At 37.5% G+C, this 24,856-nt stretch overlaps 1 protein-coding gene across 1 annotated transcript in view; it reads left to right on the forward strand.

The window, feature by feature from the left end:
• Positions 1-23,294, forward strand: part of BMP5 (bone morphogenetic protein 5) — a 49,873-nt gene extending 26,579 nt beyond the window's left edge. The window contains exons 3-7 of the mRNA XM_039320354.1: positions 2,413-2,561; positions 15,322-15,519; positions 19,574-19,650; positions 21,223-21,333; positions 22,466-23,294. Coding sequence (XP_039176288.1) covers positions 2,413-2,561; positions 15,322-15,519; positions 19,574-19,650; positions 21,223-21,333; positions 22,466-22,615 — 685 coding nt within the window. The 3' untranslated portion in view covers positions 22,616-23,294. The remainder of the gene's footprint in view (positions 1-2,412; positions 2,562-15,321; positions 15,520-19,573; positions 19,651-21,222; positions 21,334-22,465) is intronic.
• Positions 23,295-24,856: the final 1,562 nt, after the last annotated feature.

Here is a 24,856-nt window from a genome sequence, read left to right on the forward strand (position 1 = left end):
CTAGTGAGATGTTCCTTTTCCCCACCTCAGGTGCTTTGTTGGGTTTTCTCCAATTCAGAGATTTTCTGCATGTTTTGTTTTTTCATTAGGAAGCTTGGAATTTCATTCTTATGCTCAGGGTGCTTCTCTCTTGCCCCCTGTCTCTCACAGAAATATCTAAATCTGTAGGGTAAAATTGTTTGAAAAATAGTAAACGGATAGTAAACACCACCCACAGGAAAGCTGTTAAGTTCCCCTTACAAGCATCATTGCTACAATCAGATCCACAGATGACCTTACAGCAGGGGTAGTCAACCTTGGCTCTTTTATGACCTGTGGACTTCAATTCCCAGAATTCCTGAGCCAACTGGCTCAGGAATTCTGGGAATTGAAGTCCACAAGTCATAAAAGAGCCAAGGTTGACTACCCCTGCCTTACAGGTAGTCTTCTACTTACAACCACAATTGAGCCCAACACTTCCATTCCTAAGCAAGACAGTTGTTAAGTGAGTAAATGCCCTATTCTACATTTTTTTGCCATGGTTGTTAAGCGAATCACTGAAGTTATTAAGTAAATCATGTAGCCGTTAAGCTAATCTGCTTCCCCCATTGTCTTTGCTTGTCAGAAGCTCCCTAAGAAAGTTGCAAATGACAGTCCCAAGGATGCCAGAAGACCACAGCCGTCGTAAATACATACTGGTTGCCAAGCATGCAAAGTTGGATCATGTGACTGTTGGGGATGCTGCAATGGCCATAAGTGTGAAAACTGGTCATAAATCACTTTTTTCCAGTGCTGTTATAACTTTGAATGGTCATTAAACAAGTGGTTGTAAGTTGAGGACTAACTGTACTAGAGCTAGGGTACAAATCTCTGGACATTAGATGACAGGAAAGGATATAGAAGATCGAACGCCGCAGCCTGGATCTGATAGATTCCAAGATCTACTTATTGAGGGAGATTGTGCTGAGGTTCCCTTTTGTGGACCTGTCCTTTCAGCGGTTCATAGCTAATGTGTAACTTCAGCCCCTGCTCAGTTCTTCCTTAGCAGAGCTCTTTATCTTTACAAAGTTTAGTCTGGACAGCTGCTCAAATAGGGAGTGCTGTTAAAGACAGTATTGTAGAAGAGAGCACGTGATTCAGCTTACCTCCTCCGTAGGGGAATGATCCAATGGACATGGAACATTTATTCTTCTAAACATCTACATAGTGTGTAAATTCAGGTCAGCCCTGATCAAAGCCTCTATCATCTGCAAACTATCTTGGTCACTCTATCCACCCAACCCCACAAGTCTGGAAAAAGAAAATAGGATATTGGTTTGGATGGAGAACAGAGCGGTGGTTCCTAATACCGGCATGTCTGTTTTCAGCCTCTCCCTGGAGTCTTTTTCTCCTAGTGGTTGGAAGGTTGAACAACTCATCTCTTGTCCTGCTGTCCAGGGAGGTTGCCAGAAGGAAAATTCACAGGTATCCAATTTTCCAATTTCATCATGTAAACGATTAGTTAAGTTAATCATTATAGATGAGCAAATGCAAGCATTGCATGCACAATTTACAGGACTAGTTTTGAGAAATACTTGCTGCCCTGAACCATGAATAAAGCAAGCCAAGTTTAATTTAGCTGCAACAAGGGGTATACTATATGGCTCAGCTGTATTTATTTTTAGAGAACCAAGAGCTACATTTACTTTCTTAATCTGTCCGCAGTATATAGGACTCTTGTGTTTGAGTTGGGATATGAAGCCATGAATGAACTTTAAGATGAGATTTACTACATGCATGGTCCTCAACATGAGTAATTTTTAATGCAAATATTCCATTAGGAAGAAGTGGGTAAAGTCATAATCTTGGACTTGCTTTCCAGAAAGATCTGTGAATTACGTATCTAAAATATTCAAGCCACCGAAACAAGTTTCAAAATATTTTTCCTTTTAAAATATTTAGAATGGATGGATTTTTGGTCTGGTTTTCATGGAATTCTTCAGAAAATCAAAGTAATATATGGCTTTCGCTCCCCAGGCACAAATTGTGAAAAAATACTTCAAAATACTATCAGTCTATTCTAAAGCCTAATCTATATTTTGCATGCAACAATTGGAATTTCTGTTACATCTGCAACACTTACATGTTCATAGAATTGAACTGTGGGAGGTGAAATCACATAGTATATCAAACCTATAGAAATAAAAAAAAATAAAAATTATAAATGTCTGGGATTATTAATGCCAACAAAAAATTATTTTGGAGAAATTAATTTGAAGCGCTAGAATTTAATTAGCTTATGGATCACTGCCTTTCATTTCCAACATATGAAGTTATGTGCATGTAGATTGTCTACCTTGCTGTGCCACAGCCAGAATCAATGTTTTACTGGCAAAGTTAATCGCAATGACATAATTATGATGCATTTTTATTTACTCATTGTTTCTATACTAGGGATGCGGACCTGTTCCTATTAGATACAAAACGAGCTCAAGCTCCTGATATTGGCTGGCTTGTGTTTGATATCACTGTCACCAGTAACCACTGGGTGATTGACCCACAGAATAATTTAGGTTTGCAGCTCTGTGCAGAGATGGCAGATGGTAAGTTATATGTATGTGTCACATTTCACAAGAATCTTTTTGGAATTATTATGCTGTTTACATGCACACAAACTGCACAAAACTCAAAAATAGTTTGGATCCTCTGTGGGAACATTTTGATCAATGACATCCATTGAATAGAATCTGCCGGTGCTATGAAAATACTTTTACACATAGATGCATACCTGGTATTAGGCCCAAGAGACAGGAAAAATATGTTGATGGTATAGCAACCTTTATATTTAATGCTGTTCTCTGTAGTCAGGCTAGCTGAAGTGGTCTCAGAAATAGAAAATTCCAGAATGGTGTTTTTGGAAAATTTAATGTACATATGAGACCCTTTTCGATGCTAGGTTTAGGACTTTCCAGCCTCCATGATTACCAAGATGCTGCCTCATTTTATCATTGACGTGACACATGTGGGCCTAGATTGGAGATGTCCAACTTTAGCAACTTTAAGACCAGTGGACTTCAACTCCCAGAATTTCCCAGCCAGCCAGTCCACAAGTTTTAAAGTTGCCAAGGTTGGACACCCCTGGCCTAGATAGTGCTATTGGCAGAAGGAAGAGAATGGGCAGAGTCATTTATTTCATTGTCATGGGCAAACCACTTGTGTTGCTGATGGAAGGAAGAAGTGATATTAAATTTGCTTAGTTTTTAGCACCATGGAAATATTTCAGAATAGTCTGGCCATTGGTCCTTCTAAAATTGTCTATTATTGTATTATGCTATTGCTATTTTAATCTTTTAAACGATCATTTATTTTTATCCTGTGTGATTTATGGATTAAAGCAAATCCTGAGATCTATAGGATAATAAGTAGGTGTAAATATTTAAGAAAAATGAATTGATAAACAAATTAAATAAATTTAGTGATTAAAATAACATTACATTAGAAACACAGAACCAGATTCTACTGAGATATGTCTAACGTATACAAAATTACATAATGCTGATTTGCACAAGCATGTACTCAGGCTCCATACAATATAATCTGTGCCTTGGTTTGCCATACTAGTATAATTCTGATTAACTTGCAATGTGCCAATAACAAAACCCAGGAACTGCTCCCAACATCCTAGATCAGGAGTCCCCAACCCCTGTTCCATGGATCAGCACCGGGCTGTGACATGCCAGCAACCGGTCCACACAAAGAAGCAAAGCCCCATCTGTGGGATGCAAACAGCACACAAAACCACGTACTCTCTGGTCTGTGGAAAAACCTTTCTCCACGGAACTGGTCCTTGGTGCCTAAAAGGTCTGCCCTAGACCACGGGTGTGTCTAGACTATGGGTGTGACTGTTTTCACATTGACGGAGCTGGGGTGGGCACGGCCTCCACATGATGCAACTGGCCTGCGGGCCGGCAGTTTGACACCCCAGCCCTAGACCTTATTCTACTTAGTTGATTATGAGGATGGATTGAAGCCTCTTGTTGAATTAAAATATGTTCTTTTTGGATCTCCACTGGGTCTGTGATTTTTAATTTTAAAAGAGTTTGACGGGATAAAAGATTGTTTAAATTTGCAATATGTTGGAAAAATATAGAAAATAAAACTGCAGTATGAAAAACATACCTGCTCATCATAATTTTGCATTTCCTTCTTGATGAAAAAAAAAAAACAAAAACAAAGAGGCAACATCATAATGAAATCCATTTTTCCTTTGAAAATGGAATTTGGTATCATAGGCATCATTTCTGCATGAAATATGGCTGATTTTCTGCTATTTTATGTTGAATTGTAGGTCTAAAGAGCAACATAACACATATGGAATATGTCAGCATATAACATTGTTTCCCTAGGGCTGTGCTAGATTAAGAAAGGATCAGGCATTTTCTAATTCTCTTTTCTATATGTCTGCATATATCTTTGTAGTGGTCTACTGGGTTCTATTATAGTTTACATTTTAGGCTGAAGGCAATTGTGATTTTACAGGAGAAACCATCACATCCAATTGATACAGAAGGTGAGAGATCAGCTAATGAATGGAAGTGTTAAAATGTAGGCAGATATAGAAACCATCTTAAGAAGCCTCTTGTATTATTTTGATATGGTCCCATTGTTTTAGTACCCATGCTGTAATGGTGTTTTTTTTAAAACAAATCTGATATTTATGCTACATTTTCTATGTTTCCATTTCCTCCTAGATTGTAGGGTTAAACAGATTCAAATGTTAGATTAATTTCTAATAATTAATAATGGATTTATTTCTTAAAATAGCTGTAGGCTCCAGATTTAATTTATATAGCCTGGACCCAAAGGAAATTAGGCAGTGAGAAATGTACACATTTTTCTAAAAGGATGCAAGGGATAGACGGGAATCTGATTATGAGCATGGTGGTTGTTGAGGAGCTAGGCCACAGGTCGGCAACCTGCGGCTCCAGAGCCGCATGTGGCTCTTTGAGCCTTCCCCTGTGGCTCCCAGCTTCCTCTGCCTTTGCAGAGAGAGACAGAGACAGGCAATTACACTTTCCTGCTTCTCTCTCTCTCTCTCTCTGTCTCTGTGTGTTTGTGTTTTTGTGTGTGTGTGTGTGTAAAACAGAGTGCACTCACAGTGTTCTTCGAGGAGCTGAAAAGCTTACTGGGCGGAGCTCCTCCCTTTGCTGTGTCTCTGCAGGAAGCAGGAAGCAGGAAGGGCAGGAGAGAGCTAGCTAGCCCAGCTAGGCTGACTCAGGAATTCTGGGAGTTGAAGTCCATGAGTCATAAAAGAGACGAGGTTGCTTACCCCTGAGCTTGTTGGACAACAGCTTGAAGCTTGCCAGGTGAGCAGCAGATAGGAGGGGGGGAGAAAGAGAGAGAGAGAAAGAGAGAGGGGAGGGGGAGAGAGAGAGGGAGGGGAAAGAGAGAGAGAAAGAAAGAGAGTGGGGGAAGAGGAGTGGCAGACCAAGGGCAGATAGAGAGGGAGAGAGACAGAGAGAGAGAGACCCTTTTGACATCTAAAATGAAGATAACACTGCATATATCCTTTTTTTACCTTTGTGTGTATGTAATTTTATTCTCTTAAAGCATTCTCTTGGTGATCATTGTTTTAATAGTATGGATGTTCCCAAGAGTCATATTTTTACTTTTATTTTTAATGAGTGTGTGTGTGTGTGTGTGTGTGTGTGTGTATATACACACACACACACACCTATAATAAAGGTAAAAAAGGATATATGCAGTGTTATCTTCATTTTAGATATCAAAAGGGTTTTGCGGCTCCCGGTGTTTTGTTTTTGGTGGGAAACGGGTCCAAGTGGCTCTTTGAGTGTTTTGGGTTGCCTACCCCTGAGCTAGGCTGACCCTATTATTTTCTTATAAAAATCACTACCGTGTGTTTTTATAATGAGAATCTCACATGAATTGGTATGATTTTCCTGGGTGTAAAAGCATTTATTATTATTCTCAATCATCGCACAGTCAGCCAGATGTTCAGACTGGATTTGGTATTTTGTCTACCTATCGAGTCCTTACCCAGGACCTGGGATAGGCAGATGTGGATGTTTGATGGTATTACAGGTATCGTCGCAGGATGGAAGCAGTTCCTAATAAGGCCGCCTTTTGCAATTGACTAATAGCAAATTTGTCAATGCCAATGGTGTTCAAGTGGTGCTCCAGTTGTTTTGGGATTGCGCCCAAGGAGCCTATGACTATTGGTACTACCCTTGCTTGCTTTTGCCACAGTCTTTCTATTTCTATTTGTAGGTCTTTGTATTTTGTTATCTTCTCCAGTTCTTTCTCTTCTATTCTGCTATCTCCAGGCACTGCCACGTCCACTATCCAGACTTTTTTGTCTTTCTTATCGACAATTGTTAAGTCTGGGGTGTTATGTTGCAGGTGCTTGTCTGTTTGAATTCTGAAGTCCCAGAGCAGTTTAATTTTATCATTTTCTATGACTTTCTCTATTTTATGATCCCACCAGTTTTTGCTTACAGGCAAATGATATTTTTTGCAGATCTTCCAATGCACCATTGTTGCTACTTTGTCATGCCGCTGCTTGTAGTCAGTCTGTGCAATCTTCTTGCAACAGCTTACCAAGTGGTCCACTGTTTCTTCAGCTTCTTTGCATAGGCGGCACTTACTGTCTGTTGCTGTCTTCTCAATTTTGACTTTGTATGCATTTGTCCTTAAGGCTTGGTCTTGTGCAGCCAGAATTAGTCCCTCGGTCTCTTTCTTCAATTTTCCTGCTCTTAGCCATTGCCAGGTTTTATTATTATCTGCTTTCCCAGCTATTTTTTTCATGTATTGGCCATGTAGTGCTTTGTCTTCCCATGCCTCTATTCTGTTCTTCATTTGGTCTTTCTTGTAGGCCAGTTTGGTCTCTCCAGTAGTCAGTAAGCCTTCCTGATATACTAATTTCAGTGCATCTTCATCATTGTTCTTCAGATATTCTTCCAAAGCCATTTTTTCTTCTTCAACCATCTGATGTACTTGTAGCATTCCACGCCCACCTATTTGCCTTGGTAGATAAAGTCTATCAATGTCACTGCGTGGATGAAGGGCATGATTCATTGTCATTATTTTTCTGGTCTGCCTATCCATTGCTTTTAGTTCTGCTTGAGTCCAGTCCACTATTCCAGCTGTGTACCTAATGACTGGGATTGCCCAGGTGTTGATTGCCTTTATGGTATTTCCTCCATTGAGTTTGGACTTTAAGATCTTCTTCACTCTCTTGATGTATTCACCTCTAATCTTTTTCTTGACTTCAGTGTGCTTGATGTTGTCAGCTTGAAGGATACCCAAGTATTTGTAGTAATCTTCCTCATCCAGACTCTTAATGTTATTTTCGTGGGGCATCTTGATTCCTTCAGTTTTCACTATTTTCCTTGTTTGATAGTAAGTGTGGCACATTTGTCCAAGCCAAACTCCATTACAATATCTTGGCTATATATACGGACAGTGTTGAGCAGCGATTCTATTTCAGATGATGTTTTTCCATACAGCTTCAGATCATCCATATAAAGGAGGTGGGATAGTCTGGCAGATGTTTTTGATGTTTGATAGCCATGTCCTGAGTTATTCAGTATTGTTGACAGAGGAAACAGTGCAATAACAAATAGTAATGGTGATAATGAATCTCCTTGAAATATTCCTCTCTTGATATTAACCTCTCCCAGCCTCTCACCATTGATCTGCAACTGTGTCTTCCATTGTGCCATCGATCTTTGCACAAATTTTCTGATGTTTCTACTGACTCCTGTTATTTCTAGGCACTTGATTATCCAATCATGTGGCAGAGAGTCAAATGCCTTTTTGTAGTCAATCCATGCCACATTCAGGTTGGTCTTCCTTCTCTTGCAGTTTTCCAAGATCATTTTGTCTATTAGGAGTTGATCTTTTGTTCCTCTGCTATTGGGGCGGTTTCCTTTCTGCTCAGGTGGAAAGAGATTGTTTTCAACTAGATGCTGTTGTACTGCATCAGCTACCACACCAGTTAGTAATTTGAAAGTTGTTGGTAAGCAGGTAATTGGCCTGTAGTTACCTGGTGTTGCCCCTCTTGCTGGATTTTTCATTATTAGGTAGGTTTTCCCAGTTGTTAGCCACTTTTCAATTTCTCCTCCTTGTAGTATATTGTTGAATTGCTTGGCAATGAGTGGGTGTATACAGTTAGATGTTTCAACCAAAACCCATGCAGTTCATCTTCACCTGGTGCTGACCAATTTTTGATTTTCTTTGCTCTTTTCTACCATTTTTGTTGTTATTACTAGTTCTTTCATTTCAACTTCTGTTTTATTTGCATCCACCTCTTTTAACCAAGCTGCATCCTTGTTGTATTTCTTTGGGTTATCCCATATCTGCTTCCAGAACTGCACTGTTTCTTCCTTGTCAGGTACTGACTGATTCCTTGCAGTTTCTCCATTGATGGATTGGTAGAAACGTTTCTGATTGGATTGAAATTGGAGGTTCTGCCTATAGTTTGCAATTCGAGCTTCATATCTACTGATTTTCCTGGCTATAGCTGTTATTTGTTGCTTTATTATTTCCAGTGCTTCCTTGATCTTCCTTGTTTCTAAGTGGTATTTCTTGATTAGGTATTCTTTGGTCTTCTTGTTCTTCAGCTTCTTTTCTTTCATCTGTTCTAGCTTGCTTGCATGTGATCTTAACTTGCTGATCTTATTTTCTAGTCTAACCTTCCATTTTTCTGGTGCACTGTTTGTTTGTTTTTCTTTTTTTGTTGATTTTGCATCCCAGGTATTCTGTTATAACTGCAGCTGTGCTGTACATTAATTGGTTTGTTTCTTGCAGTGAATTGGTGCTTATACTTGCTATTGCAGTATTTGCATCTTTTAATGCTTGTGCTAGCTGTTTCTTTGGAACAAGCTTCAATGCAGGCAGCCTTATTCTGTTGTTTTTGTGCTGTTCTAGATGCTCAATTATTCTTTGTTTCAATTCTTTTATTTCTTTAGTTAGAGGGTTTTGTTCTTCCTGAGGAAGAGGTGCCTGGTTTCCAAATGAGAACAGTTGTATATCTCTACTGGATTCTTTCACTGCCAACTCCCCCTGGTTTGCCTCTACATTCTGAATTACTTCTTGTAAGGCTTTGATTTCTTTGCCCTGGGTAAACCTTTGCAGTTCGTCTAATTCTGTTTCTGTAAATACTTTATTTCGTGTTATAAATCGGCGTTGATCTGCTAGTCTCTGTTCTGTTATTTCTGATTCTGGATGTTGTTCTTTCCAGAATTGGTGCATTCGTTTTAGATATCCTCGTCTTGTTGGACTTGATCTGTAGTAACAGATCATTATTTCTTTGTTTTCCATCACTGTGTATCTGCGACGGGTAAACACCTTTTCTTCCAGTAGTTCTGCAGCTGCTGGCCCTGGTTGCTCAGCCAACAGTCCTGAGTCCTGTAACCCATTTTTCACCAGATATCCAGGAACTCCAATATCTAGTGCGGACCTTGTTAACCCGGGCGACGTCCGAGCCGGTATGGCATTCTGAAATTTACGTCTCACCATATTTTTTATGGGAGAGACACTCTTTGTCTGACTCCTCTGATGAGACCTGTCCAGTATGGTTGAACCTCTGGCATAGCTCTCATCTTCCTCAGAGTACACAAGCCCCACAACCACGTCAAGGTAGTGCCTCACTGGGGGTATTATTATTATTATTATTATTATTATTATTATTATTATTATTATTATTATTTTGTTTTGTTTTCCGCCCATCTCACCACAAAGTTGCTCTGGGTGGATAGGAAAGATAGGGTGTTCATTGGAAAAATGGTATTTGGAAGAAAAAGTAATTCTTCCTAGAGATCCAGTCTAAATGTTCCTTCTCTTGGTCCATCCCCCACTAATCCTTCACCTTAAAACAAACAATAAAAAGAAAACTACATCTAATTATAGATATTAGCTTTTTGGATCAGATTTGACTCTGAGTTCAAAGTATGTGACCTGTATTTATGACATGGGAATTTAAGAATGTCAGGATGGTCATTTCGCATAAGTGACTTTTGGTATCTTCTATAATCTTTCAATTTCTGTCTCTCAAAATAACATTCACGAGGACAGGCTTTATATCAGTTCAATGATGGCTAAGTGATGAAAATACTATAAGTCACTAGGGGAAAATAGCTAAAATTGTATCAGTTTCCCTGGGGAATGTTCTTACTACAAGTTTTTAGTTTTCCCTCTGGTCTTTCACTCAGTAGTGATTTACGTGCAAGGCACCACCTTAAGATATTTGTGGATTGTTAAGTCTGACAGCTGAGTCTTGTTGTTTGTTTTATTTGATTTATAGTTTTCTATTTCTGCATACTAATAATTAATCTTATGGTTTTTTAAAAAAAAAAAACTACCCATGTATGCAACATTTTGAGTCTATTCACCATATCCTACCAAGCTGGCATTCTATCTTTCTCATTTATTATACATAACAAATTACTTTCCAGCCCTGTTAAATATATTTCTGACTCTCTATGTGTGGGTCCTCATTTAGCAACCACTCATTCAGTTTGAATTTGCAACCATGCTGAAAGAGTGGTACTTATGATCAATGCTCAAAATTCTGGCCATGGCAGCACCCTCGCAATCGTGTGATTAGCCCAGATTTCCAGGCGTCACAGTGTCCTGTGGTCATGCGATTGCAATTTGCAACCTTCTCTGCTAGCTTCCCATAAGCAAAGTCAATAGGGAAGTTAGTAGGTAGTTGAAAATTGTAATTACGTGAGGTCCTTGCTTAACAATCCATGGTGATTCACTTAACAACAATAACTGAGGACTACTAGAATTACCATTGTTAAGCAGCATAGCATCTGCTTCACAACTGCATTGCTTAACAATGGAAATTCTGGTCCTAAGTACTTTTTTAAAGCAACCTGAGTGGTGGAATTCAGCCAGTTCACACCAGTTCAGTAGAACTGGTAGCTAATTTTTTGTTGCTTTTTTGGGACTTTCAGAAGTGGCATCCACACACAGAACCGGTTGTTCACATATTTGAATCCCACCATGAGCAATCTGTATATAAAATCATGTGTAAACATTCAAAGACATAATCCAAGATATTCTGATTTTCTGAGTATAGAGGACAGAATGAGAATGCTGTATTCCATATAACAAATAATTATGGGAATATGAGACCTAATTTGATAACATACACCAGAAAGTTTAGTGTGTTTGATTAAAAAAAACCCAGATAGAACATTTCTAATACAGAAGGGAGCAACATTTCAACTATGAAAAAAGTATATCTGTTTCAAAGAGTTACACCTCTTTTTGCTTCTGTAATAAAATAATTATGAAGGGATCATATTTATTCTCTGTGCTGTCATATTTTTATGATTATTACAATGAAGTCCAATTGAAATCAAAATAAACCTTATAGCACTTCATTCACAGTGGAAGCATATTATATTGAAAACTTGGTTCTAATGTTTCAAGAATACATTTTGTGAAATGATTGCAACGTTTTTATGTTTTGAACAATATGTCTTTCTGTACTGAAGGAATGTATACAATAAAACATTCTGAAATGTTCATAAATCTTTCAGAAAGATTACATTACGTGGCTTTTGAAATATTGTCAACATGTATGGATAAAACCACAAAACAACCCTAACACATTAATATAATGTAATTCTGACTTCAGAGAGGAAAAAATTCCTCCTTTTTTTTTTTAAAAAAAATCAGTTTTGGCAATCATTAGCCTTCCTTTTTTTTAAAATCCAAAATGAATTAATTCTCAGTATGGGTTCATGTGTGAGACTTTGAGCTAGGCACAGAAATGAGGTATGGTTTCATGCAGTCCTAATTTCATATGGAAATTTGAGATATGAGGAGGTACAACATCCAATCCATACAATCTGTCCCTCCACCCACTTTAGGTGGAATATATTTTACTATATTCACATAGGCATGTGTTTGTCTGTGTATGTGAAAATAAATCCCAACAATTGTAGATGAAAGTAAATTCAGAATTATACAACTTGGAGTGATAAACTTTACAGCAAAACTACTAAAGTATTTAATCCAGAATTATTCCATTGATCGCAAAGTCCCCCAAAATCTTCCCATTCCTCCTTTCCACTCATCTACATGTTTCTGGCTTTTAATATCTGAAGAGCTTTTCAGTCATTGGAAGCCATAGATTGTATCAGTAGCTCCTGTTCTTCTGGACTTCATCTCAAATGTGTAAGACATCACCATTTTTGTTGTGCTAATTCTTTGTAATGGAGAATTCCAATCAACTGAGGAATACATTTAAAAGGGTAGACTAATAATTCACAGTAAGGTGTGTATTGACTGGATTATGCAAAGTGAGATTGGAATCCCTACATTAGCTATGCCCAAGGACTTGCTCTTGGTCAGAAGGAGATTGAACTTTCTGAATAATGGGTTCCTAATCACAAATGCTTCTGAAAGAAACCTTGGGCTCAAGGATATTTGCTATGCAAGAGTCTATCCTTTGAAACAAAAGAAGGGATGTCCCTTGGGCACATGGTACTAGTTGCCCAGCTCTTTGGAAACGGCTCTTAATCTATAAATAAAGGCTTCTATTATGAAATTTGAGATCTTTGAAATAACTTTGGATTAAATTGGATTAGTTTTGCTATAAGCTTTGATTCTAAATTGTGTGATTCTGAATGTACTCTCATCCATAGTAGAGGTGGGCCCTTTTATGACCTGCGGACTTCAACTCCAGAATTCCTGAGTCAAGTATGCTCAGTTGAAGTCCACAGGCCGTAAAGGGGCCATAGTTGTCCCCCTTATCTATAATTATACTCTGATTTCTCATTAGATTGCACAAATCTTTCACCTTCAGATCGTATCGATAGTTGTCAGGATTTTCCCCCACATTCATAGAAATGCACATTCAAAATTAAAATAAAAGCCTTGGATATAATTGTAAAGTGAGGAATTAAAAAAAATATATCTCTGCCTACCTTGGCTTTTCAAAAGACAAGTAAACACAAGATAGAGAGCCATATAAATTGCTTTATGTTGAGTGGCTCTTTAAGAGTATCTCTACATATCTCAAGGATTTATGTAAACTATTACTTGTAGTATCTTTGTTGTTATCCTATTGCTAACCCAGTATTATTTTAAAGGGAGTTTACATTACATTAAAGGCTTTTTATTCCTCATTTTTGCTTATCGCACAATATATACTTCAATAAATTTAGAGTACTTAAAATTTCTCATGTATTTACTCTATTTTCTAAGAACTCTTCCAGGAAGATGTTGATTTTTTTATAGCAGTGTTAGGCAACCCCTCATCTGTGGATTCCTAGAACTCAAAATTGTTTTACTAATAAGAACGCCACTGAGTAATCACAGTGTAGTTTTCCACTGGTTTTCTGTATGGAAATGTGTGTTGACCAGTGTACCAATTATGACTTTTTAAAACTGGACCTGCACGAAAAGAAAACAAAAATGGAGGGAAGTAGCCAAAAATGAATGTAATTATTCAGTGTCTAAGCATCCAGCACACAGTTCCACACACCAACCTTTATCTTCCATCTTTTGCAGAATTTCCCTTATTCCCTCAAATTAACAATTGTCTGAATTATGTGCTTAGTTATTCTGCTCCTAATTTTCATTTTAAAAAAATCCTTTTCCAGTTCTCTGTCATTAGATACTGTACATCTTAACCCAATTTAAAGTGCTACATCTGAATAAACACACTGTAAAAGTGTTTATATACTGAAGTGGGTCAATTCAAGGTATGGTATTTGGCTGAGACTTCTAATCTCTCTCTGTCTCCCTGCAAAAAGACTGCCAGGAAAGAACTGAATTAATGCATTTGTTACAGTGGAAGTAGAATGGAAACTGTTTTAACTGCAAATCAAACTGCCTCTTTCATTGATGCCCATGATAAACGTTTCTCTCAAACATACAAGCCCTGGCAAAGAGCCACCATAAGTCTGCCTTTAAAAAGGGAAGCATAGGGCTAAGTTGAATAAGGCTTGCTCCTAAGATGATTAGTTCTTTCTGTAGCAAGAACAAAATAACAGAACAACAGAACAGAATAGAAGAATAATGGAGTTGGAAGGGACCTTGGAGAACATCTAGTCCAACCTCCTGCTCGAGCAGGAAACTCTATACCATTTCAGACAAATGGTTGTCTGATCTTTTCTTAAAAACCTCCAGTATTGGAGCACCCACAATTTGTGGAGGCACGTTCTTCCGCTGATTAATTGTTCTCACTGTCAGGAAATTTCTCCTTAGTTTTAGGCTGGTTCTTTCCTTGATTAAGTTCTGTCCATTGCTTCTTATCCTGCCTTCAGGTGCTTTGGAGAGTAAGTTAAACCCCTCTTCTTTGTAGCAGCCTCTGAGATATTGGAACACTGCTATCATGTCACCCTTCATCCTTTTCTTCATTAAACTAGACATACCCAATTAAGAAGAAGTTTGAGAGCATGACATAGTTGAAAAGGCATAGGCTTTTTCATCCATAGTTGTCCTTTCTTCAATCCAATAATAGTTCAGAAGAATTCTACTATGAATTGCTGCTCCTAGAAGAACTCAGTTCAGCATTTCTTTACTAACACACCACTACTTAAAGTCTGGCCCATGATAATTCTTCTCCCTGTACAGCTGCATAGCTTCATATGGCACTGTCTCACTTTCTGAAGGTTATGCATAATTTGGAAAGACACACAACTCTTCAAGATGCCAGAATAAATTTTGTTAAGAGCCTGGGGGTTGTTTGTTCAACATTCAGATGGATGCAACTTCAACATCTAATTCGGACTTTCCCTTTTCAACTTTTTCTTCTGATACTCCACACTTCCACCCCTCCCCCTCTGCCCTCCCCACATGCAAAGAAGGGGAGTCTCTAATCCAACAAAGTGACTATTCAGTCTCAACTAAACAAATATAATAAAGAAATATGCACATCCCTTGGGATTAAAATCAGAGTCAATCATGTCATATTTCACCCTCTGTTATATATTATTCCTTGAAAGACTGAGGCCTCAGCTGTACCTGAACTTCAGAGTCCTGACAAAAATGAGTAATGCCTGGGAGTTATTTATGTCTTGAAATGTAAATATATATACTACCTCCATTTCTCATTTCTCTTGGGGGCGTTTTGAGCATACAGGATTCTCAAAGTATTTCCCCCAGGTTCTAAAAACAGGATGATCTGAGCTTTTTGCTTGGCTAGTGTCTTTGTCCCCATAATAATGTGGAACTATAGCAGAGACATTATATACTTCTGGTACTGTAATATCAACAAAATATGCTATTCTATAGACCCACACCTTATCTAGAATATTATCCATCAGCTAAGTGGATTTTGTTTAATGGTAGCTAATTTTATATCTCTTTATTTTGTAGGTCGCAGTATCAGTGTGAAAGCAGCTGGTCTTATAGGCAGGCATGGTCCTCAGTCAAAGCAACCATTCATGGTTGCCTTCTTTAAAGCAAGCGAAGTCCTTTTTCGATCTGTCCGAGCTGCTAACCATAAGAAAAAAAAACAGAATCGCAGCAAGTCCAGCAGCTCACAAAATACTTCAAGAATGTCAAGTGTTGCAGGTAAGAGTGATGAGGTACCCTATTTTATGGAACACTGTCCTATTTCAGAGGCAATCAGAGTAATTTTCATCAGAGAAGTTCTATTTTTAGATCAGGGGTAGGCAACCTTGGCTCTTTTATGACTCGTGGACTTCAACTCCCAGAATTCCTGAGCCAGCCATGCTGAGGGGAAAGGGAGAGTTTCCAAGCTGAGCCATGCTGGCTCAGGAATTCTGGGAGTTGAAGTCCATGAGTCATAAAAGAGCCAAGGTTGCCTACCCCTGATCTATATGATTAGCTTAGAACTAGTTTAATTAATAGTTCAGATGCCTAGAATCAACTGAACCTCTCTTTGGAGACCAAGTTACGTTTCCATCTTTGTTATTCCAATTCATCTGGTAGAATTGAACATATGATTAAAAAATTAAGTATCGCATTATGTAACAAAAGTTGCCCACATCCTTTTTGATTTCTGTATATATTGTTTGTATGTGTTGGATCTTTAAAAGACTGGATGGCTGGCATGCCTTTCCCTTGCAGCAGAAAAAAATTTCATAAGAAATTTAATTTAATTTCTGCCATCTGACATGATTAAATACTCCTCCATAAAAACAAGTCATTTTTCCAAAAAGAAAGCTAGAATGTCAGGTGTATTATGCCCTAGCTTTCTCTATGATGTTTTTATTACTGGGAAACAGGACTTCATTTATCTGCAGCAGGGCATGTTAACATACATGTTACCATTAACTGCAACCTGAAATATATAATACAGCTCCATCCTAACTCACCTTTCTGGTGAGGCTTTCATTGCAGAAGTTATTTTGAAAGACTGTACCTAGGTTGCATCTTCATGCAACGCCTTAAGGCACATGATTTAAGTAAAATGCATAGGCATGTTGTAGCAGCATATCTTACATTTATTTCTCCAATGGCTTGAATTACTTTAGGGTCTTCTGATTGTTTCTGGAAAAATTCTAGGCACAAGCCAGTAAAAGTTGGATATTTAAATCCCACTGATTTATGTTGAAGAGATGGCAAAATGAATTATTTTATACAGTAGGTAACAATGTTTCACGGTCATGTGATCCTATTCCTCATTCTTTGTATTTATATTCTACCTTTCCTCAAGTGGCAAACATAGAAGATTGTCCTAATTTTATATTTGCAATAAACAACAACAATTGTGGGGTGCTTTAGGATGAAACAGAGTGCCTGGTTCAAGGTCACTCAGTAAGCTGCATTTTGAGCATGGATATCTCCAGTCCAATGAATACTATATTACATTAGGTCTATGCAGAGAAGCTCTGTGTCTGGTGTTTATTTTCAAAGAAGAGAACTTACACAAGAATTCAAATATCCTGTTTAGTTAATGATACTGGCATATATAAGAAGTTTATATGAGAGTCATTCTTCTGTTAACATATTTGTAAATAAAGTTAAAAAAAATATTAGTTCACAAAAAAATAAGAAAGGGCAAGCTGCTTGTTTACAAACACTACCAACAGTGATGGCACCACCTAATTGGTGGCTCCATGCCAGTAGGATCAATGTGAACATATTGTCCGGCCCTCTCACATTTAAAAAAAAACATACTCATTTCTATTATATATATATGGAGACACAAACATCCTTACCACAGCTTGCATACCAACAATGTTACTAGTGCTATAATAGAATATACACTACAATAAGTCTATTAGGAAAATCTGACAAATACATTCCAATCACATATTCCATCATGCAGTACACAATCTTCAGCTGCCGTTGTCATAAAAACATCTTCCAGGTGAATTCTGAATCTTGTGCAAATCATAGCCATGCCTTCAGACAGAGGAGGGGACATATTTCTCACAAGCAAACTGTACTGCTTAAATAAATAAATAAATAAAATAAAATCAGATTTAAACAAATCAGTAGAATTTCATTATATTAGATATTCTCTGATGGCTACTGGCCTATTTCTCTTCTCTTGTAATATCCTACAAAGGACCACAGGTGACAATGCCATGCTTCTTTCCAAGTTGCATTGCTACCAGAATTGCAGTCATTTTCATTAAATAACCACACCCAACCCTACATTTCTTCATTAACAAATGGAGCAAAAATCACATCTGTGTGGAAATGGTAAAATTTAATGTGATTTCCTCCCAGTGTGTGTTTATGATGGGAGCCCAGCAGTATAATCATTATTAAATCTCTATATATTCTGTGATATTATATTTACACTCAAGTCTTTTTTATTAACTCTCTTTTCTGCTGACCGATCTCAAACATGCTTTGCTTGCCTATGGGTATTTTGACAAGTTTCAACTTTGATTTCTTTCTTTCCCCTCAAAGAGACTTTTCCCCTCTTTCTGCTCCATAAAGATTTATGTAAAGGGCTGAAGGGCAGTTGCCAATTCCTGTTCCTAAATTATTTGGGGACAAACTTTATTCATCCATAATATCCCATGGTTTTGATTCCTAGCAGAATAAGCAAATGGAGCAATGAAGGCAAAATTAGTGAAATTGGAACTTTCACACCAGATTCTATAGAGTAAATGTCACCCTAGCCATTTACATGAAATGTAATATAATGTCCCACACTTTCCTCATCTGAAAAGCAGAAAGGCAAGAAGGAGTATGGATTTCAGTTTAGTAATTTTACATTCAGAATAACCCTGCAGTCTAAATGCATTTCATTTTTCTTGAGATGGGATGCTAGCTCTATATTATATATGCTGGAATCTTTGCATTTTTTTTCTCACAGCTAGACAACAGCCATCTCTTTTCAAATTGTATTTAGTCTTTTTAAAGACTGTGGAAAAATACTTTGGGCCATTTCTGGATACTTTTATTTGGGGGGGATGCCCAAAGGACTCGTGGGGAGATGGGTTTTTGAAGAGCTTCTGGGTGAGCAGTGTGTATAGAACGATATTATTCCACTGCTATGAATATTATTCAGTTTTTCCAAAAAGCAACTGGTAGCCGCAGAGCTGCATGTTTTCTCTGAATCTATCTTCTATACAGGGGAGGCAGGAATAATCTGAACATTTGAGAAGACAAAAAAGGAACAGAAAGCCACAAAAAGTGGCACTCAATGGATACAATAGACAATGTGTAGAAAGCAATTTTATGTTTAATGTATATCACATCTCTGAACACCCATCTTCCTTGGGAATAATGCAGAAACAGAAGAAGAATTCCATTCTGTCTTCTTTGTCTAAATTCATCTGATTTAAAAGTAAGGTGGAAATCAAGCCAGGCCATGAAATTATTGAAAAACGGTCATCCATTAAATGAGGAAAATGTGCACCATTTTCCATTCTATAGAATGTGTTTCTCAATCTTGGCCACTTTAAGATGTGCAGACTTCAATTCCCAGAATTCTCAGCCAGCAAGTTAAATCCACATCTTGTGGAAAACGAAAGGACTCTTACGAATTCCAGAGGGTTTTAGCAGAGAGATTTATTGTGCAGGTTCAGAAGCAATAGCAACCAGCAATTCTGAACTCCCGAGGGCAGGTTCAGACTTCAGTTTTATACTTTCTTTTTCTCAGGAACAAAGGAATACACATTGTAATACACTTTGTAATACATTAGATTCGTTTCTCATGGGTAGACAATGGAGAGAGTTTGCTACATACATTGTATCCAAGTGCAATGCGCATTAGGTTAGTCACATACTACTAACACAGCATTATTCCAGTACTTATGCAGACACATCATTATTCTAGTGATTGTTCATTATACCACATTACACACATCGCAAAGAAGCCGAAATTGAGAATCATTGCTAGAATGTTTATATCATGTGCCCCAGCTATAATTCCTGTGAAAGGGCCAGGAAAGGAATGTGTGGGATTGGTGTGACATAGATCATAGATCCAATCCATCAGTTATTCAAAAGAAACAAGACAGGACAAAACTCTTACGAATCAATTCCAGCATTGAGCAGAATGGCACAACACATGTTTTATATAAGACAGTAATATCTCCTGAAAGAAAGAGAGAATGATTAAAACCTGAAAAAATAACATATGCTTAATGAATGCTTACAATAAGCAATTGTGCAATGTGCTTTCCCCCCCTTGCAGATTATAACACAAGTGAACAGAAGCAAGCCTGCAGAAAACACGAACTCTACGTGAGCTTTCGAGACCTTGGGTGGCAGGTAGAGATGATATTCCATTTTCCGTTTTCCTCCTTTCCCTTCTCCTCATCTACAAATCTACCCTTTAGGTTAGGCAAAGTTATGCAAAGAGCAGGAAAAGTTAAGAAAAGGAGGAAGAAAAGGAAAAGAAAACCTAATTACATCTAGTTCGTACTTCCTTCCCGTCTTTTTACCTCCCATACTTACACACGCAATTCTCACTACATGTTATGGTTCTCCTGACAAATCCAGCTCTCACTTCGAAAGGGTAAAGTCTGGGGATTGTCCTACAGTTTAGACATCATCATGTTAAAAGAGGACAGGAGACTCTGCTCTTTGGGTACTGAGTCTGCAGAGGAAAAGCAGCAAACAAAGAAAGGAAAACTGAAACTATCCTCCTCAGCCACTTCTTTTATCTTAAACATTGTACCTTACTCTGTGCTTCACAGCAGTTCAGCAGTACCCGGCTTTCATAGGCTAATGATTTTCATCACATTTATTTACTTACATTTCATATTTTTTAAACCCCCTGCCCCATCTCCCTCAAAGATGAGCTCTGGGCAGTGTTGTTGTTGTTCAGTCACTAAGTCGTTTCTGACTCTTCTTGAACCCATGGATCACAGCACACCAGGCCTCCCTGGTCCACTGTCTCCTGGAGTTTTCCCAAATTCATGTTCATTATCTAACCATTTCATCCTCTGCCTTCTTCTTCTCCTTTTGCCTTCAATTTACAATGCAATATAATTCATAAATAAAACAACATGTAAACATTAACATTAAAATTACATTAGGATTAAAAAAAATAAATGATAAATTAATGACAATTAAACCTCGAAAGGATAAAAATCCTAAAAGGGCCATTTAACATTGGTTATTACAAAGTGGGAGGGCTGTCACGGGACTAGCCAGCCTCACAGTTGTATGGTCCTCTGTGCCCCCCATGGAAGGCTGCAAAACTAAGATTTATTATCTTAGCGATGGGTGAGTCCAGCCTGGTTTACATACTCAGGTTTAAGGTTTGAATTATCTTTAAGCCAAACAATTGAAGTTTAGAAACAAACTCCAGCAAAAACATATCCTAACATAGGGAAATTTAACATATGAGGTCAGCTACTGTTGCTGAATGTGTATGTTAATACTGAAACAGGTGGAAGTGCTAACTGGCCTAGGCTGATCTTGAAAAAGCAAAATGGGTTCAGATCTGGTTAGTTCTTGGATGGAAAGCCATCTGAAATTATGAAGGCTTTAAGCTAGGCTGGGGTGTTGACTAAATACTTCAGATGAAGGCCATGAAAAGTCACTTTCTACTTATTGCTAAGAAAACCACATGGGCAGCCTGAGAGAGTTTACATATTTACATATGACATATTTATGTAAACATATGACATTTACATATGTCAGGTCTTGCAGAGTAGCGCATCTTGAGGAGACAATGCTGAAAATTATAGCCCATGTCTGAAAGTATGTGGAATGTCAACTTTCAGGCATTTTTCAGGTGTATGTGTGTTTGTTTGTTTGTTTGTTTTTTTACCAAAACTGAGGGATGACTGAGAGGGAAAATTTGCATTTAAACATTTTATTTTTATTTTTTAGGATTGGATTATAGCTCCAGAGGGTTATGCTGCATTTTATTGTGACGGAGAATGTTCATTTCCTCTCAATGCTCACATGAACGCCACAAATCATGCCATAGTACAGACGCTGGTATGTTTCCATCTGTTTTTATAAATAATAAATGAATGTATAATTTTTAGAAATATTTTATAAATAATAAATACAAATATTTACTTATCAATCAGTCAGTCAAAGAGATTCAGTGAAACTTCATTTTCAAGAAATACAGCATCCTATACATACAGAGAAGAACATTTTAAATATCTATTTGGCCCTATTTTTAAAATGTCTTTTCCTTCCTCAGGGGCTTTAAAGAAAAAGAAGTAATATTTTTATTACTATATTTCTGAAAGGCCAGCTGTCAGCAATGATGCTTTGGGAAACTTCTATGAATTTTACAATTGTATTTTTATACTTTCCACTTGTTTGGAGGGCCAAGCTACCCCTGACTCCATTTTCTTCATCCTGCACAGCCTTTGGATGGATTTTCTGTTTAAATATGAAAAATGCATTATTTTTCTGAGGGAAATGGGTAGTTTAGAAATATGAAATATAAATAAATAAAATAAGTAAATTATTTCTCCTCCTCCTTTAAATCAATCCATTACATGATAAAACACCATTCATGAAACGTGATGGACTGGTCCAGTGAGGTTGGTAGATTTTTTTTTTTCACTTTCCAGTCTAGAACTATGAAAGAGAGATTTGTTCAAAGCCATCTTCCATGCCTAAGGGAAGTCCACAACCTGGTCTTCCCACTACTCATCCAGTTCCTTAACTATTACAGCATACAGTCTTTCTCTCTTTCATACAACATACTGACATATACACTATACACCCAAGCCTCTATCTCTGTATTATGTTTAACACTCTCTCTCTCTCTCTCTCTCTCTGTGTGTGTATGTGAGTAAATGGCTGGCAGGGGAATTCTGGGAGTTGATATCCACAAGTCTTAAAGTTGCCACGATTGGATACCCCTACTCTAAACCTTTAAGTAGCCACAGGACAAACTGGTGTTTGTTGATATTCTTATTAGAAGCATGATATATTTTTCATTGCAAAGTATTAAAATCAGAAGCATTTTAGCAATATGACTATGACTCTCCTAGTCAAAAAAATAGAAAATAAAAAATACTGTGTGTTATTGCTGATTATAGGATTCATTACAACAGATTATTGAATGAGTAAAATCACATTGTATCTTCTTGTCTTTGACTTTCAGGTCCACTTGATGTTTCCTGATCATGTCCCAAAGCCTTGTTGTGCTCCCACCAAACTGAATGCCATCTCTGTCCTCTATTTTGATGACAGTTCCAATGTTATTTTGAAAAAGTATAGGAACATGGTGGTACGATCATGTGGTTGCCACTAGGATTCAATTGCAAAAAACAGAGCCCCACAAAGAGGAAGTTATTTTTTTATGTTTCTTATTTTGGGTAGAGGAATTGGAGTGACCCTTTCACAATATTTCTCCAAGAAGAGGATCATTCTTCATTCCAACAGAGTCCTGGAGCTAAAGTTCTTCCTATATGGTGGCCATCACACCACAACTGGGCTGCAACCAAGTGGTTGCCACTCCCCCCCCCATCCTCTAGGTACAGCTTCGTTCGCAAGCATTTGGGGAAGGAAATGTGGCTATCACAAATATCAAGAAAACCATACAAAAAATTAAGAGAAACCTCTGCAAAGGGATTTTTTTTTTTTTTTAGGGACAAAAGAAAATTAAAAGAAAAAAAAAGATACAAGAAATTTAGATTTTAGATCTAGAATGTAGAATAGGGCCAAGAGTTTTCTTTTTGTTTTTTTAATGGAAAAAATAAAGATATTAGGTAACTTAATCCCACTGATGTCACCTCTCTTCTCATGTACAGTACAATGTACATAGTAGTTTTTATTTATTTAAAGGTATATCCTTTCTTTTATATGAATGTCATTTCAAATACTTTATTATATAGGTTTATCTTAGTAAGTAGTAGAACATTGAAGACAAATGTTTGGTACCCGTACTGAGATTTATTTCATTTTATAAAATAAAGCTTTTGTATACTCTCTCTCTCCATTCTCCCTCCCTCCTCTCCTTCCTCTCAAGGTAAAAAAATCCAGAACGCCTGTGACTATTTTATATTGTTAAAGGAAATTGAATACATTTGGCTACATTGTGCCAATGAAAACTTTGGCGGGCTATTTATTTAGACAAAGCACTGAGAACATTTTTTTTTAAATGCTTAGCTAAACACAATTTTCCTTTTAGAAGTTCTGCCCCATTAGGTAAAGTAAGTTGAACTGTGTTTAAATAAACAAATGGTAGCTAAATGCAGAGGGCTGAAAGATTGTGCACAATTGTTGGGGCTATTTTCTCTAGAATAATAGTGTAACCCTAGGAACCATAATCTCCTTCCCTTTGCTTGTGGGTTTCAGCTCTTCCTGGAGGCATGAAACTTTGGGCATTCTGCCAGTTGCCCATGCCCAAAATGTAGTTCTGACTTTGGGCAATGGAAGCGGGGGGGGAATAGAGTACAACCTTCTTACCTCAGATAGGTGTGATTGGTCCATCATCTCTAACACTGCTTCAAAACGTGTTAACCTTCCTAGACTGAAACTGGCATATGAACCAGCCTCCTCTCTAAGCAAGAGATCATGAAATGGGAATTTCCACTGGGCATTATGGAATTTAAGCAAAAGTTCCATTAACCTATTCCATGAACATTACTACTCTATCCATAACTTCTCAGAAGTAAGTTCCATAGAGTTCCATGGGATCTGCTGCTGGATAGAGCTGAGCTTGGTTGAAAACAGAGGACATAGTTGCTTGGACATGCACTGTATTTCTCTCCTTTAAGCAATATTTAATAAGACTCTCATGGTATGATATAAGGAAAGCATAGAATAATGTGCTCTGCTGTTATCACATTTAATAAGATTCTAATGGAATGGAATAGGGGAAATACAGAATAATGTGCTCAGGTGTTATGACATTTTGGAGAAATGAATTTATCTCTTTTTTTAACAACTTCTGAAACAATGATATATATTTTTAATTTTGTTACATTAAATCTGTTGAAATACTATACTTTGTGCTTTAGAGAGATATAAGGCATTCACTGCCTTTGATTTTAATTTGTCCATGAAGTTGCCAAGAACGCAACTTTATGTGTGGACATCTTTATCCTAATTTATCACAGCTTTAAACTGTAGTACTTATATTTTTGTAGTACATATAGCCGCTTAACGTCTTCTCAAACCCCAAGATGAGTGGCTTATACAGTTGATAAATAAATAAATTCCTACAGGTATCTCTTCTAAGTTGCTGTTTTGTCAGCTCTCCCAAGTAAATTATACAAGAAACAGGATTAGATCCTACTCTAATTAATCAATCCTATCTATTGTAAAACTACATTAACAAAATCTTGCAAGTCTGAAGGTATAAACTTCCCACTGCCCCCTTTTTTTTTTTTTTTATTGAAAATTTTTACATTTTACAAAAACAAATCCCCTTCCCATACCCCCCCCTACCTCACCCCCCCCCCTTCCCAACCTCCCAACCCCTCCCCTGGACTTCCCAGAGCTGAGTACAGGCTTAATTAAAAAAAAAAAAAACTTAAAACACTTTTAA

The sequence above is a fragment of the Crotalus tigris genome, unplaced genomic scaffold (assembly GCF_016545835.1).
Source record: "Crotalus tigris isolate CLP2741 ecotype Arizona unplaced genomic scaffold, ASM1654583v1 scf7180000023636.1099087, whole genome shotgun sequence".
Taxonomy (NCBI): Eukaryota; Metazoa; Chordata; class Lepidosauria; order Squamata; family Viperidae; genus Crotalus; species Crotalus tigris.